The sequence below is a fragment of the Hippopotamus amphibius genome, chromosome 15, assembly GCF_030028045.1.
Source record: "Hippopotamus amphibius kiboko isolate mHipAmp2 chromosome 15, mHipAmp2.hap2, whole genome shotgun sequence".
Classification (NCBI taxonomy): Eukaryota; Metazoa; Chordata; class Mammalia; order Artiodactyla; family Hippopotamidae; genus Hippopotamus; species Hippopotamus amphibius.
Window position 1 is genome coordinate 69,368,187 of NC_080200.1, and position 15,564 is coordinate 69,383,750.

General features: G+C 71.7%; 1 protein-coding gene across 1 annotated transcript in view; it reads left to right on the top strand.

Annotated features, from left to right (window-relative positions):
- Window positions 1-1,397: 1,397 nt before the first annotated feature.
- The window catches only part of SLC12A7 (solute carrier family 12 member 7), a 38,458-nt gene continuing 24,291 nt past the window's right edge, over window positions 1,398-15,564 (top strand). Inside the window, exon 1 of the mRNA XM_057709957.1 lies at window positions 1,398-1,558. Within this exon, the coding sequence (XP_057565940.1) occupies window positions 1,435-1,558 (124 nt within the window). The 5' untranslated portion in view covers window positions 1,398-1,434. The remainder of the gene's footprint in view (window positions 1,559-15,564) is intronic.

Sequence of the window (15,564 nt, forward strand, 5' to 3'; positions counted from 1 at the left end):
GAGAGAATCTGTACTTCCCCCACCACCTTCAGCCCCACGTCCGTGGTGTCGCAGAGGGAGGCTCACATCTTTCCCACGGCGCCGGTCTCTCTCCAGAAGGACATCTGGAAACCCTCCCGTCCTTTGGGGGTGGCCCTCTCCCCACCTTCCACGCCGCTGGCCCGAAGAGGCGCTGACAGCCACCCAGCGCCATCGGCAGCCCTGAGCCGTGCCAGCTCACGCTCTGCCCCTTGCACAGGCGGGCAGCGAGGCGTGGCCCAGGCCAGCTGCACCCTCGCCTCAGGAGGCCGGGGGCTGGTGCTGGTGGGGGCGGGTCACAGGGGAGCGGTCCCAGCTGGCCCGGCGGCCCTTCTGCCAGGAGCCAGGGCCGGAGGTGGGGGCCTGGGCCTCCCTGACTGCGTCTCTTGTCTCCCACTGGAGGTGGCCTCTCTGCGTTTGGCTTTGTGTGGTTTGGGTGTTGACAAGCACACAGTGGGGGGAATGCGTCTCCCTGTGATCCCAGCCCGGGGAGACTCCCCTGCCCTCAGGCCCACAGACACTCACCCCCGTTCTCCAGCAGGGCGGGGGTGGGGGTGAGGGTGAGCTCTGATGTCCCCGCTACAGTATGCCGTGACCACTCTTCCCCACACCACCCATACGTCCACCTTCTTTTTGTAAGGCAGTGTTGGGGTGACTCGTTGCCCCTGGATGCCACAACTTTTTGGACTCATTTGTCTTTGATGGCCATTGTTTGCGTCCAGGTTCCCTGTGCCTTTAAGAAACTGCGAGGTGGCCGGCCGGTGACAAGGCCGGTGGCATCCCGGTGGCGGCGCCGGGCTGGGGTCTGGAGCCCCACCTTGCTGCCCTCCCGGGGCCTCCGCAGACGGGACCGGCGGGGGGGGGGGGCCGGCAGGGGTGGGCCTGGGGTCCCCGGTGGCCGGGGTCCTGTCGCGGAGCCCCGGTGGCCCGCGTCCCTGGGGTTACGGCCGTCGTGCAGGGAGCGCCCGGCAGCGCTTCCCCGGCCGGGCGCCCGGGCAGCCTCCGCCGAGCCCGGGGGAGGCCAGGGGAGACCGCACCTCGGCCGGGGCGGGCAGTCCCGCGGCCGGGGCGAGCGGCAGGGAGGGCGGAGGCGGGCGCAGCCGCGGGCGGGGGGCGGCGGGAGGGGGCCGGGGCGGGCTGCGCGCGGCGGCGGGGGGCGCGGCGGGAACCGAAAGTCGGGCGCGGGGCCGCGGGGGCGCCGGGGGCCAGCCCGCGGCGGACGGCGCCCCGCCCGGGCCCGCGGCGCGCAAACTTCTCCGGGGCCGGAGGGGCCGGCAGGTGCGGTCACGTGCGCCGGGGCGGGCCGGGGCGGGCCGGGGGCGGGCGGCGCGGACCCCGCCCCTGCGCCCGGGCCCGGCCGCGTCGGCGGGAGCGGGCGGAGCTGCGGCGGGCGCGGGCGGCCGAGCGGGACGCGCCATGCCCACCAACTTCACCGTGGTGCCCGTGGAGGCGCGGGCCGACGGCGGCCGGGATGAGGGGGCCGAGCAGGCCGGGGCGCCGGGCCCCCCCGAGGGCGCCGAGCACGAGCGCCCGAGCCCGGGTGAGCGCGGCCGCACCTGCCCGCGGGACAAAGGCGGAGGCCGGGCCGCGCAGCGCCGGCGGCGGGTGGGGGCGGCCCGGGGGCGCGGGGAGGCGCGGGCGGCCCTGAAAGCGGGGGGGGGGGGGCGGCCCGGGAGAGGCCGGGAGGGGGGGCGCCGCCGGGAGAAGGCGCGCGGGGCTGCTCTCCGCCCTGCACCCGACCCGGGGCCCCGCGGGCTCCTCCCGAGCCGCCCCTCTGCCAGCTCTCGAGGTCCCCCCCCCCGAGCCCCGGGACGGTGGGCGCTCCCCCGCCGCGCCCCGGTGGCCCGCCCCCCCGGCGCCCAGGAGGCACCTTTCCCCCACTCGGGGCGGGGCCGTGGGGAGGTGCGGGGGCTGTGAGACGCCCCGGGCGCCGTGCAGACGCGGGCGCGGCTCTCCCTGGGGCGCGTGCCCAGCGCTCCGGGCCCGCGCGGGGCTCCCCGGGGCTGCAGCGCCTGGCCTGCTGCCTCCCTGGCCGCCGCTGCGCGGCTCGGCTCCGCGCGCCGGGGCACAGGGCCGCCGGGCGGAGCGGCCGGGCTGGCCGGGGCCGGGCGCGCGCCCTGTGGGGTCGCGAGCAGGAAGGTCCTCGCCGGGCGGGGGCGGGGCTGGGCGGGCGCAGGGTCCGCCCCGCTCGCTCGGCCTGTGCGCTCGGGTCTCTGGCGCTTTCACTTTCCCTTGGGGTGGGGGGGGGCACCTGCGGGCTCGGGTCCCCATCCCCCGGGCTCGGGGCGCCTCTGCTCTGCAGCGGGTCACCCTAAGGGCACTGCTTCATCTCCGGGCTCAGCGCCCCTCTAGAAACTGGGGGTCACTCTGCAGCGCGGGGGAGGAGGTGCCCTGACCCAGGCGGGAAAGAGGGCGAGGTCCGTGGAGGTGACGGGTCCCCGGGCCTCCGATCCTTCCGGGCCGCAGTCCTGGTGGGCAGCGGCGGGTCAGCAGGGTCCTGCCCCCTCCCTCGGGCTTCCGCCCGCTTTCCTCCGCGTGTGGGTGTGGGTGTGGGTCTGGGCACGGCTGTGGCCAGGTTGGAGGCGGAAACCAGGGCGGACTTGAAGGCAGAGTCTGTAAGCCCAGCCTTTCTCTGTCCGAGGCTCCGATGAGCGCGTCCTGGTGTGGCCCTTTCGGGGTGAGCCTGGTCTCCCCGGCCGCCAGGAGCTGTCATGTTCTCTGGGATCCGTGGTGCCTTCCGGGTGTTGACTCCCAGCCTGCTGGCCCCTTCTCAGGCGGGCCTGGGGGCTCTCCGTAAGCTCCGTGTCCCCGGGCCTTCGCGCAGGGCTGCCTGGAGGGCCGCGGGGCTGCTGCCTGGCTGACCTTGGGCCCCCAGCCCGCCCTTTGTGCCCGGCTGTCCCCCTTCCTTCCTGCTCCCGGCTCGTCTAGGACCTGCTCTCAGAGGCGGGAGCGCCGGCAAACGCCCCGTGTGGGCATTCTGCACGCTTTTCAACCAAGTCTTCAGGGTCTGAGCTGTACCTGTGACACGTGGCTGCGCGGGTGCAGCACTTGAGCCTGGGGTGTCTGTGTTCTTCACGTGTCCTGTTCCCTTAGAGAGACAGCAGCAGGGGGCCTTGGTGGAACCCCCTGTGGGGTCACGGCTGGGCTGTTGCCTTTCGGGGTGTCTTGGCTGGGCACTGAGTTGTAATGCCGGCGGTCAGACCTGTCGGTGCCCAGAGAGACGGACGGGCACTGCGTGGCCGGCGTGATGAGGGCCGGCCCCGGGGGCAGCTCCCGCTCTGCTCGTTGGTGGGACCGCCCCACGGGGGCCGGGACGGCGGGCTGGAGCCCCTCTGAAGGCCCGAGCGTGGGGCCCTTGCCCCGTGGCCCGGCCGTGGCTATGCCTGTGCGCCGCAGGGTCGCTGAAGTTCCTTCCTGACCCTGTGGCCGGCCCTCGAAGCCCCGGGGAGGCACCCGGCTTTCTGGGTGGGCCTCCCAGGAGTGGTAGTAAAGCATGTTTGGGGAGACCTTTCTGAGTTGCGCTTGGGCTGTCGTGGGACTAGGAGGTGTGGGACCCCAGGGCAAGCGGGGGAGGGAGGTGAGGAGGGGGCGGTGCTCCCCTCTGCAGGCCCACCTGGCGGACCCAGAGCTTGGTGGGAGCAGCCTTGGGTCCGCCAGTCCTGAAGCCGAGGGCCTGGTTGGTGAGCCCGTGGCACGTGGGGGCTGCCCGGGCTGCGTCTGCCCCTCTGTGTCCAGGCCCGGCCTGCCTGGGAGCCCTGTTGTCAGCCTGTGAAGCCGGGGCCCACTTCCTGGCAGTTGGAGGCCCTGGGCCTGCGTGAGGGTGTGGTGGCCGACACCAGCTCTTGACCTTGAACTGCCCCTGCTATTTTGACCTTGGCTCTTTGTCCCATCAGCAGACCTACGGTTGGTGCTTTAGAGCCGGGAAAGTGGCCTGTGGGCGGTGAGGTGAGAGGCTCACGTGTCTGGAAGAGGCTCCGTGCACCCCGTAGGAGGGGCGGCCCTGCCCGGGCCCGTCCCCCACAGCCGGGCCGCGGGCTGGACCCTGGAGGGCGCCTGTCCCCGCCCGCCTCCCGCCGGCTAGACGCATCCTCCTTCCCCTTCCTTCCTTCTGCGCTCTTCCTCTTTTTTGATTCCTTGCCTGTGATTGTGCGCTCAGGTCCTGGGGGTGCCCGGGGGTCTCCTCTCGCCCCCTGTGAGGTCCCGCATCCCCCACCTGCCCACCCAGGCAGCCCTGGGAGCGTCACCTTTGCCCTGCGGGGCTCAGGGGTCACAGGGAGCGGGCTGTGTGCTGGCCACTGCCCTCGAGGGGCAGCCGCCGCCGGGGTGGCCGGAAGACAAAGCCGAGGCTCTGGGCGTTGGGACGTGAGCGCAGCTGAAGAGCGGGCCCGGGACAAAGCCTCGCGGTTCTGCGCTGTCGGGCCTCTGTCCCTGGGCTCCAGGAAGGAAGGGCTGCGTCCCCCCCGCGTGGGGACGTCTGAGCAGGAAGGCCAGGAGGCGCCGGCTGGCCTGAAGGGCGGACCCCGGTCGCCCTCCGGCACCGTCTCCGTGGGAATCTCTGCGGGCGGGCCAGGCTCTGCACGTCATTCAGGGAGACGCGTGACACCAGGCGAGGGGCAGGGAGCCAGATTCCCCTCTTAAAGACAAAGGGCAGCAAAGGGGTTGGACGCACGCAGCGAGCGTGGCACCCCCGTTGGACACAGGCTGCGTCCTGCCCCCTTTAGAGCCCAGTGCACCCCTGGGGCTGCCTCCCGGCCCCAGGTTCTCGTCTTAGAAACGGAGGGAGAGGTGTCTGAGCGCTCCTGCCGAGGTTGCAGGTCTGTCTACCTGGCGCGTGTGCACGTGGCCGTTCCTGTCATGCTGGCGTGTGTGCCCATGCTCGCACGTGTGCTGTGGTGGGTGCAGCGTGGCTTTGTGGTCACCAGTGTCGGGTCACGTGGTGCTGGGACGTCAGGGCCCCTGGTCTTTCCTCTCAGACCCTGGCGGGTCCAATGGCTGGAGGCGCTGCCTCCTGGGGGTGCCCGGCCCCCCACCGCGGGCCGTGTGGGCCCTGCGGACGCCTGTGCCCTCACCTGGGACGTGTTCGCAGCTCGTGTGCCCTGTGACCAGCGTGGTGCGCCCCTTAGAACGCACTCTGTGGTCTTCTCTTCCGGGAGGTCCCCGACCTTCTGGTCTCGATGCTGGGCTGGGTGGGCCTCTGAGCCGTGGACACCAGCGGTGGCCGCCACGCGTTAGGGTGTGAGGCATGTCTCCGAGGGCCTGGCTCTGACGGCAGCCCCCCAAGGGGCCGGCGGGCTCCAGGGCCGCTGGGCGGGGGTTTCTAGCAGCTGCGGTTTGTTCGGTGAAGATGACGGAGCGTGCACGGCTGGTCCCTTGTGGTCCTGGGGGGCACTGAGTAGGTGTCTGCCCCCCTCCTGGGGGCCCGGCGGCTGCAGGAACCAGCACGTGATTTATGGTGTTAAGGGGAAGCTGGGGGTCTGTGAGCAGCTGGGCATCAGGGTGGCCTCTCAGAAGGGGACGCTCGTGCAGGGTGTGGGCGCTAGGGACGGTGGTGCCCGCAGGGAGAGCTGCCCGAGAGGTGGTGGCCATCAGACGTGAGCCTCAGCCCCGCCCACGCGGAGGCCGTGGGCTCAGGGCTGCTGGTCCTGGTGCCCCAGCCATGTGACCGTCCAGCCAGGGGGGCCTCTGAGCTGCATGTTTCCTGTGCGGGCCCCCCTCCCCCCCAAGAACTGCTTCGTCCAGGTGAACCCACCACCCATCTCTCTTCCTAAGGTGGCTGTGGCCTTGAGTTGGGAGCGGCTGTCCCTGGGGACGGACGCTGTGCTCGTGTGGCCACCTTTGGTGGCATGGGCCCTCGGGCCTGCGGCTGTCTCTGTGCCGGGCCTGGCCACACAGGTGGACCAGAGGGAGTCAGAGTGTCCGACGGAAAGGAGGACCAGCCGTCTGCCCTCCAGGGTTCAGCTTTACTGCAGCCCGCGCGACGGGGTAGGGCGAGCCTGGCCTGAGACCGGCACCTCAGGGCCGTGAGTCTGGGTCTGAATCTTCGGGGCGCCGGGCTGGCCCAGGGAGATCCCAGAAGGGCGGCCTGGAGCCGGCTGGGGCGGGGCTGTCCTGTCGAGGGTGTGTGTGTGTCTGGGCGGCGGCAGGAGGGCTGCCTGCTCTGTGGGTCCTGGTGGCCCCTGGCAGCGTGGAGCCGCGCGCTCAGCTGGGCTCTCTGTTAGGGCAGGAGGGGCCCCGCGGGCCAGGGGCCCTGCGCGTGGAGGGGCCGCTGTGCCGAGGCCTGGGCACGGTCCCCTGTCTGCCCGGCACCTCTGGGGGGCGGCTGGGAGTCCCTGCGGCTCCAGCGCTTGGTGGGGCCACTGGTCGTGACGCCTGGTGTGTGGTTGGCGGATGGGGGCCCCTGCTCGTCCTGGGACCTGGGGAGACTGGGAGCCACGTGGCACTGCCCACGCTTCCCTCCGTGGACGAGGCCCGACAGGTTTTCAGGGTCCTTCCTTCACGTGACTGCCCCCCACCGCCCCCGCTGGGTGCTGGGCAGCGGGCGTGCTCTCTGCCCGGGGGGGCCGGGATTCTCACAGGGCCGCTGGAGGGGGCCGCCGGGAGCGGGGGCGGGGCCTCACATGGACCTGCAGCGGTCAAGGCCGAGGTCCCCCGGGGTCTTGATTTACTGCGGCTCAGGGCGTCACAGCCCGTGCAGGGGGCCGCCGGGGTGGCCAGAGATGTCTGCCAGGCCGGACCCCGTGGGCGAGGGGGCCGTTCTCACCACACTGCCCCCTGGAGAACCCGGCGGCGGAGGGGCCTTTGCCCGGCAGGCCTGCGGTCACGGTCTGGAGCCGACCCCAGCAGGTTCTGGCCCCTGCCTGCGTGACGCCCGGGCTAGCCTGGGCTCCCGCCCTGGGGGATGGGCGGCTGCGGGCCGGGGGGGGGCCTTTCCAGGGCCGCTGTCCTCGGGGCGCAGCCGTGGGACCATGGTTGGGCTCGGGGCGGAAATCAGAGGCCCGACGGGAAGGTGGTGCCGCCAGCCGGCCGCCCGTGACAGCCTGCGCCTGGCTGCGGGGCGCGTGAGGCTGGGGGGCAGGGGCCGACGTTTGCTGTTACGTGTTAACTGCTGCGCCTGCAGCCGGTGCTTCTGGGGCGTCCCTCCCGCGGCCGCTTTGCAGCGAGGCCGCGTCGGGGAGCCGCTGTGGGAGTGTGCGGCCGGCCGGGGGCCCGAGAGGGAAGCCGCCCTCCGCCCTGGGGCCCTGCGAGGCCGAGGCCGGCGTGGCGGTCTGGTGCCCGACGGGCGTGGACGGCACTCCGGAATGGAAGCCGGGCCTGCGGCCGTGGGGGCTCCGGCCGGTGGCTGCTGTGGTCTCCCTTCTGGGGGACCCTGGGCAGGGCCGCCCAGGGAGAGGGCAAAGGGTTAACACCTTTTTTCTATGAGGAAGAGGGAACTCCCTCTTCGGAGCAGAGGTCTGGTCTGTGCAGATAAGCCCGCAGCTTCAGCAGGACCAGCAAAGAATGAGACACCCTGGCTTCCCCGTCCATGGCTGACCCCGCACCCGCGGTCGCCGGTGCTGCGTCGGTCCCGGAGCCTCCTGCCAGGAGCCGCGGTGAGCGGCCCCGTCCAGGGGCCCCTGTGGCGGGGGGCGCGGGGCCGCAGGACGGGTGTGAGCTGTTGCGCTGGGTCTCGCCTGGGGTCTCGGGGGTCTGCACGGGGCCGCTGCCCAAGCCCCCGGCCAGGCTCAGAGCAGGGTCCTGGTGCCGCCGGGGCCCTGGCCTGGGTTTGTTTCCTCTTTCTTTTCTCGGGCGGTTTCTTTTTGAGAACAGAGTAGGGGAGGAGGCGGAGGTCCCGTTTCTGAGCTTGCGCGGCCTGGGTGGGACCTGTGACCCGTCGTGTGCTTCCCACGTTCCGGGCTGCCCTGGGGCAGAGTCCCCCCATGTGCCCGTGGCCCCGGGGTCTCTGCAGGTGCCGGGCCCCGGGCCCGCGTTACCTCTCGCAGCCAGAACCGCTGTCCGTCTGCCCGGCCTGTGGCTGCTCTGCGGCCGAGCCCGTCCGGGTGTCTGCGCGGTCGGCACGTGGCTGTGGTCTGGCGCCGTCGGCGTGGTGGGGGCGCCCCACATGTCCACGTGAGCGGGATGCCCCCCGGGGTGGTGAGGGCCCGTGCAGACCCCGTGCCTGTCTCCCCCCCCCGGAGCTGGCCTGTTCCAGAGGCGGCTGCGTCCTGGGCCCCATCTGGCCACGGCGCCCACGGGTCAGGCCTGGGTTCTCAGGGAGGCTCTCGGGACGGTCACCGGGGAGGGATCGTGTGGAGCCAAAATCAGAGGAGAGACGCGCCAGGTGGTTCTTGGGTTTCCTCTTCCCTCTGACGGAGGGTCCTGACCGTAGCCAGACGGGAGCCTGAGTTGGTAACAGGAGCCGCCCCGCGAGGCTGGCGGGGCTCCTGGCTGCCGGCCTCCGCCTTCACCCCCGGCTGGGCCGGCCCCGCCGTCCTGAGCCCTGCACCCCACCCCCAGGCCGGGGTCCCAGCTGCCGGTCCCCGAGGAGGGAGAGGCCGGGCCGGCGGTGAGCGGGCAGTCCCGTGACTGGGCGGTGGCGGGGAGCCCGTGTCCCCCAGAGGCCCACGCTGTCCAGGAGGGAGACGTCCGGCCTGGAAGGCTGGTCCGTTGGACAGAAAGTCTCCGAGACACGCGCTTTTCTGGAGAAGCAGCTCGCAGAGCTGTGTCTCGTGGGCCTGCACACGTGTGTCAACGTGTGTGTGTCGTGTGTGCGCGCTTGTGTGTTTGGCTGGCTCCTCTCAGTAGCGGAGAATCCCAGGACTTTCCTCACTGTCTTGACTGTGCAAGTGTCAGATTTGTGGAGGACGTGCCAGAGGGGGTGTCCTCGGCCCGACTGTTGGGGCAGCAGCGCCGAGGGGGCTGTGGCCTCGGTCCTGGCTGAAGGGCAGCGGCGTCCCTGCAGCGCCTGGAGCCTTCTTGGCCTTCTCGGCGTGCCCCGGTCCTCGGTGCTGCCCGGGGGAACCGTCACCCCGCGGCCGCAGGCGGTGTGGGAGGTGGCGGCGGGTCCGTGGGGGGAGGGGACGCACCTGGGCCAGGGGGGCCTTTACTCCGCGGCTGCACTGCCCGCTGCTGGTAGGGGTGCGTACCTGGTGTCACGGGCGTGTTGGTGGCAGGGTGCTTCCAGAAGCGAGAGCCGTGTCCTTTCAGGAAGGCCTCGCAGAGGTGCTGTGAGCCGGCCCTGCCCGTCTCTCCAGGCGGGGCTCCCGCCCCCGCCGGGCGCTGGGCTCCGGGTGGCCGGCCGGGTGCCAGGCGCACGTGCACGGCGCTCTCGGGTGGGGGGAGGGGCCCGTCCTGCCACCACCCCTGCACCCGTGGTCCATGGGCCTGTTTTAGCCCTAGGCAGTGGGGTTTGTTCGTGGTGGGGGTGGCCGGGGGCCGGGTGCACAGGGAAGATACAGATTTGCCAACCCGAGGGTCGCTCCGCAGGGCCCTTGGGAAGACGCGTCGGAGCGTTTGGGCCTCCCTGAGACGGCACGGTGAGCCCGCAGGCCGCGCTCAAGGTTCAGGCAGGGACCCTCGGGGGCCCTGGGAGACCAGGCCCCAGGGACAGGAGCGCGTCCACCTCCGCCCTCTCGGCTTTTGCCTCGTGGGCAGGCGCCTCGCGTGGCCGAGGCCCGGGCCGGGGGGCCGCCAGCCCTGCGGGAGAGGACGCTGGGGGAGACGCCCGGGCCAGGGGCCGCGTCCGGCTGCGGGGGCTGCGGGGCTTCCCGTCCTGTCACTGTCTCTTCTGTGTTTGCCGCAGAACGGGTTTCTGTCTCAGCCAGAGACTTGCTGTGAAAGCGTGGGAGCGCTCGGCCTCGAGCATTTCTGCGTCTTCCGGCCTGAACGCAGACCTGCTTCTTCTCAGCCTGTGCCCCTCGGGGAGTCCGCCGGCCCAGGCGGCCGGGCTCCTGGGTTTCAGATCCAGCATGGATCCTGGCCGCGAAGCGCGGAGGGCAGGGGCAGGGGCCAGAGGGCCTTCGTTGACCCTGAGGGTTGTGGAACCTAGAACGCCATGCCAGCGCTGAACCACTTGGGAGGGAGGCCCGCCGCCGGGGCGGGGGCCCTGGGGGTGCCCGGGGGCCGGCCGGAGGCACCGTGAGGTGGGCAGGTGGGGCTGTTCCGCTGGAGGTGCCCCTGCGGCCCCCGGGGGAGGACGGCGTGCCCCCCGGTGCCTGCACCTCGGTGCCGGCCCACCGACCCGCGCCGGTGACCCGGGCCGACCCCCCGCGCTTGGTGGCCGGAAGGGGCCACAGCTGCGGCCGTTGGCCTGGCCCAGCTTATCCTCGGGGACGCCTCTGGCTCTGAGCCTCAGGGGTCACTCTCTGCTCCTCCCCTGGCAGCCTCGCCCAGAGTGGCCGGGGTGGGGGTGGGGGGAGGCCGGGGTGCGTGAAGGTGGGGGCTGCAGAGGCTGCGGCCGGAGACGGGGAGGATGCGGCCCTCGGGGCCCTCGGTGGCGGTGGGACCCTGACCCCGTGTCCACAGCAGGCTGCCAGGCGGGGTCCGCTGGGCTCCGCCGTGCCCCTGGGCTGGCGCCCCCGCCCCGCCTAGGCCAGCCCGTCCCCTCCTGCCCCGCAGAAGGCCAGGACTCACGCTCTTGTCGCTGCGTTTCCCGTTCCACCCTGAGTCCAGGGCACGGGGCCTGTGCGGTCCCTGGTCACCTCTCACGTTTACTCAGGTTGGGGTTAAGTTTGCATTCCTTGGAGCCAGAAACTGGGCCTGAAAACAGATGTGGGAAGACGGATCAGAGTCAGAGGGAGAGGACAGAGGCCGCCGTGGGGGTGGGGTCGGGCACACGGGCGCTGGGGGCCGCGGTGCTCGGGGCCGTGTCAGGCCCCCTGGACGGGGAGGCTCTGCGGGGATGCGCGGCCGGTGCTGGTGGGCGCGGGGGCGTCTCAGGCTGCCTGCGATGAGAGAGGACGCGCCGTGTGCGGAGCGCGCCGCCGCCTTCACGGGAAGGAGGAGGCGTGCTGTTCGGGGCCGATACCCAGCCCCTTCCGGCCCACGGTGGCTCCCCGGGGCTCGGGCTCGCGCTGCCGGGCACCAGCCCGTTTCCGGGAGAGCCCCTTGGTGGTCCGGGGCCGAGGCTCGGCTGTGGCTCTCTGTCCCGGGCCTGGTCCGGCCCAGCCTTGCTGGGCAGGCGTCCTCCCCGGCTGCTCTCCTGTCCCGAGCCACGGCCCCCGGGGCAGGCGGGCTTGGTGTGTCGTGTTCAGAAGGTGCCTCTGGCAGCCGTGCTGTTGGAACCGTCTTTAGAACCTGGAGGGACGCCGGCAGGTGGGCGGCCACTGAGGCCTGGCCAGGCCACACGGAGCAGTGACCCCTGGAGCCCTGGCTTCCTCGGGCCTCTGGGGCCTGGGGGGCGCGGGGGCGCCAGGAGCGGGGAAGGGGCTTTACGCGGGCCACTCTGGGGCTGTGACCGCGCCTCAGGCCTCGCAGTGTCCGTGACCTGGGCAGTCCGAGGGGCTGCCGGCCAGGTGCGTCGCGGCGTCCTCAGCTGGGGTTTGTCTGACGTCTTCCGCGGGATTAGACGGGGTGCGGGTTTTCCGGGAGCGCCCCGGAGGGAACGTGAGTTCTCACCAGCACACGCGGCGCGGCCCTCGCCAGGGCTCGGCACGGGGGCGTCCGTCAGGTTCTGCCGTGAGGCCCCCCTTCCCCCTTCCCGTGCTTCATCCGTGGGAAGCGAGGCATCGGGGCAGCACCCCCATCCTGGCTTTGTGGGTGTTTCCTCTTCAGCGGGTGCCCAGGTACCACTCTGTCCTCCTGCTCCGCCTGCCCAGCGTGGCGTGCCTGCGCCGCGGGGGGGCCAGTGAACGTGCATTTCAACGGCACGGAAGCGGTTGAGGACAGCCTCTGGCTGCCGTGTCCCCGGAAAGCTAAACCCGGGTGTGCGTGGACGTCGCAAGTCCAGGGCCAGCTGTGTGGCCGGAGTCCCAGGGCCCGTAAAGCGCGGCTGGCGTCCGGGGCGTGGGACGCTCCTGGGGTGTTTGAATTCACCACGTGGGAGCCGGGGGGGACTGTTACAGGCCCTGTGGCCCCTGCCGGGCAGCACCGCGCACGGCACCCGTCCCGATGCCTGCGTGGGGGTGGCTCCGCGGGCGCGTCCCGTGGGTTCCTGACCTGTTTCCGCGCGTCGCCCCCGCCTCTGTCCCCTCCGCCCCTTCCCTCCTGGTGCTGCACCCACGGTGCGGCCGTTCCTGGGCCCCCCGGCCCGCAGGCACCCGCGCCGGCTGGAGGGGTCCTGGCCGGGCCCGCGGTGACGACCGCGATGAGCTTCCGAGCCTTGTTTGTTCCACGTGGGTTTATTGGCTGCAGGATCCTTATCTTAAAACCAAGTCAGCCTCCTTCCTCGGCGATGAGAGGCGTGAGTCATGGGCGAGGCGGCCGGGCTCTGAGGGACCTCCTGGCCTGGCAGGGCCTCCCCACCCCCCCGCGCCCGCCCGGCCGGACGTCAGGGGTCCAGGGGTCCCGGGCGCGCGGAGGCTGCGACCCTCGACCGTGTCGGGCTGTCATTTCTGCACGGTGGGCCCCGGCGGTGGCCCCTGAAACGCGCAGGTCGGAAGCCCCGTGTGTGGACGTGAGGTGCGAGTCCGGAACGGGGGGCCAGGTTCTGCTGGGGGTGGGGTGGGGTTACTCCTGTGGCCTCCGGGCCGTTCCTGGGATTAAACATCTGAGGGCCGAGCCTGCCCGTCCGTTAGAGCAGAGGAACGAGACGGGTTGCCCGCCGCGCGCTCCCCTGCCCGGAGGCAGCAGGTGTGGGTCCTGCCCCCCCGGCCAGCCTGGCCCAGGACCCTGATCTGCCGGTGGGGGGCCCCCCTCCCACCCGGCCCAGCCGCCAGCGCCGCGCAGCGTGGGCGCCCAGTGACGTGGGGGCTGTGTGCCCGGCAGGGGCACCACGGGGGACCCGCCCCGGGAGGACGGGCGCGTGGCGAGGCCGGGCTGCCCTCCAGCACCTGTGCCCCCAGGGTCTCCTCTGCTCGGGCGTGTCCCTGGTCCTCGTCGTCATGAAAAAGCAGAGGGACGCGGGGGGTCCAAGCCCAGGTGAGTGGTCTCCCCGAAACGCGGGGGAGGGTCTCGCCCGAGGAGGACCCCTGCGTCTCAGGGCCGCACCCGGGCCTGGCACGGACGTGCCTGCTGCCGTCAGAGTCAGGTGGGGGGGTGGGGTGGCGGGAAGGGTTTCCATCCAGCGCCTGGGGTCTTCAGAGCCCCCTCTCCCCACGTAGGAAAGGCTCTGGCCCTGGGCGTTTCTGTACCGAGACTCCCTTTGTGCAGATTTTAATTGTAGCCCATCTCTCCCTTGAAAAATAAAACCTGAGATTTGTGTATTCTCCAGCATGAAAGCCATTCAGGGAACCTCAGGGCTCACCCAGGTGGCCTGTGACGGGTGCTTCTGGTCTGTGGGATCACAGGTGAGGCCCTCAGGTGGAAGCGTTCGGTTTTGAATCACGTCTCTGCTGCGGCAGCTTGAGGAGTAGGTTGCTGCCTGTGGCGGCCGGCCGCGGTCTCCCAAGTCGGTGTCCTTTCCTCCGGGTCCCCCAGCCGTTTGGAAAGCACACCTGAGGGCTGCCTTCTCGAGAAATGAAGGGAAACGTGTTCTCTTGAGAGGATTAGTGATGAAGGCTGGCTTACTGTGGATAACGAGAGTCACCGCTGGCCGCCACCTCTGGTGCGGTGGGTGCCGCCCCAGTCGGCGGGGCGGGGGGTGCGGAGATGCCGGGGTGGGGGTGGGGTGTTGCGGCTCCTCGTGTGCACGTTGGGTGCGTTCCCCCGTTTTCTGTGCGTTGTACCCGTGATGCTGCTTATAAGCAGCAAGATGCAAAACCGGAGGCTCACAGCCTGGCAGGCCAGCCCTGGCCGCCCCGGGCGCTGGGCGTCCTGTGCACACGGGCCTGGCACATGTGTCCCCACGGGGCTCACGGGCTGTCCTGGCCTTGGTGGGGCATTTGTGACGCTGTTTCCCAGGCCTCCCTGTCGTCCTGTGTGCAAGTAAGGTGGTAACGTCCGCCTGACTCGAATCTGTTGTTCCCGGTGGTGGTCTCTCTGGTCCCCCTCGCCCGGGCACATCGTGTGCTCTGTTCCGGGAACTTCCTCCGTCGTGGGAGACGGGCCGGCTGTCTCAGCTCCTGCTCGAGGTCACGATCGCGCTCTCCCAGCCACTGGGAGCATCAGATGCTCAGGGAAAGATGTTTCTGCGGATTGAACGCGGTTGCCCGTGCTCTTGTGCCCCGTGCCCGGCGGGCATGCAGACGGACCCTCCAGATGCCCCCCATCCCCCTCTGTGCTTTCCTGGCAGGGGCACCCGGGCAGCTGGGCCGGAGCTGAGTGGAGGCCCTGCCCACGGTGGCCGCCTGTCGCAGACGAGAAATACGAGACCCGAGAGCCGCGACTTTGTCCAAGGTCGGGCGGAGGAGAACCTGACACCGCCCCCAGCCTGCGTCCTGCACGGCCTCTGAGGAGGGCCGGTCCCTCCGTGGGTCTGTCTCAAGCTCGCCGCGCTGGGACCCGGGGACCCCGGCAGTCGCGTCCCCTCCTGGGTGTCAGTGGGCCCGCGACGCCCGTGCTCACCTTGACCCTTGGCGCGGTGGGTGGTCAGCTCCTCCAGGCGCCGCCCCGCCCCGCGGTGGCTCTGACCCCTGCTCCCGGCGTCTGCGGGCGGTTCCCGCCCCAAGCAGGCACCCCGGCCGCTGCGTCCCGAGGGCCTTCTGCTGCCCCCGCGGTGGTCCCTGGGGCTCGGCAACGAGGGGTGCGGCGTCTGTCCAGCCGGCGGGCGGGACTCTGCCTGCCATGTGGCCTCCGTGGGCTGGTCCCTGGGGACCTTCTGGAGCGGGGCTGGGAGGCCTTGCTGGGTGAGCGTGGAGCCGAGCGGGCCCTGGGTTTCGGGGGACTGGTCAGTTGAGCGGGGTCCGAGGGGCGACGCCTGGGCCCTGGTGGCGCCCAGATTTGCGTCCGTCGTGAGAGGCGAGGACGGACGTGGGCGCCCCCTGCCCGTGCGCCTGGGCTTTGGTTTCCTTCAGGGGGTTCGGGGGACTCCGTCGGGAGGCGGGGCACCACCCCGACAGGACGTGGTGAGCGGGCCCTTCCCCGCCGAGGTCGCGCTCGGGTGGGCGCGGGGCCCCGGGGGCTGGGAGGGTGCTCCCCCGGGGGTTCTGCCGCGGGGTCAGCTCTCGTGCGGAGCGCCTGCGGGCGGTGTGGCCGTGCGGGCGGCCCGGCTGGGGTGCAGGTGTCTGGTCACCCCGCGACCCAGCTGACCCGGTGGGTGGGGCGGGGCTGCACGTCAGCGCCAAGCCGCCAGGGTTTTCTCTGCGCCTTGAGTTTGGAACATGTGGCCAGGCCCGCGATTGAGGATCTGGGAGGAGCTCCCAGGCTGACTCGGTGCTGACCGTTTGTTCCTCGGTGGCCTGGCCGTGCCGAGGGCCTCAGTGTCCTTGAGCTGAGGACGGCAGGTCGGGCCTCCGTGACAGATACAGCCGTGAAGACGGCAGGGCCGCGACGGGCTCTGGGATGCTCCCCACGGAACGGACGGGGTCCCCGGTG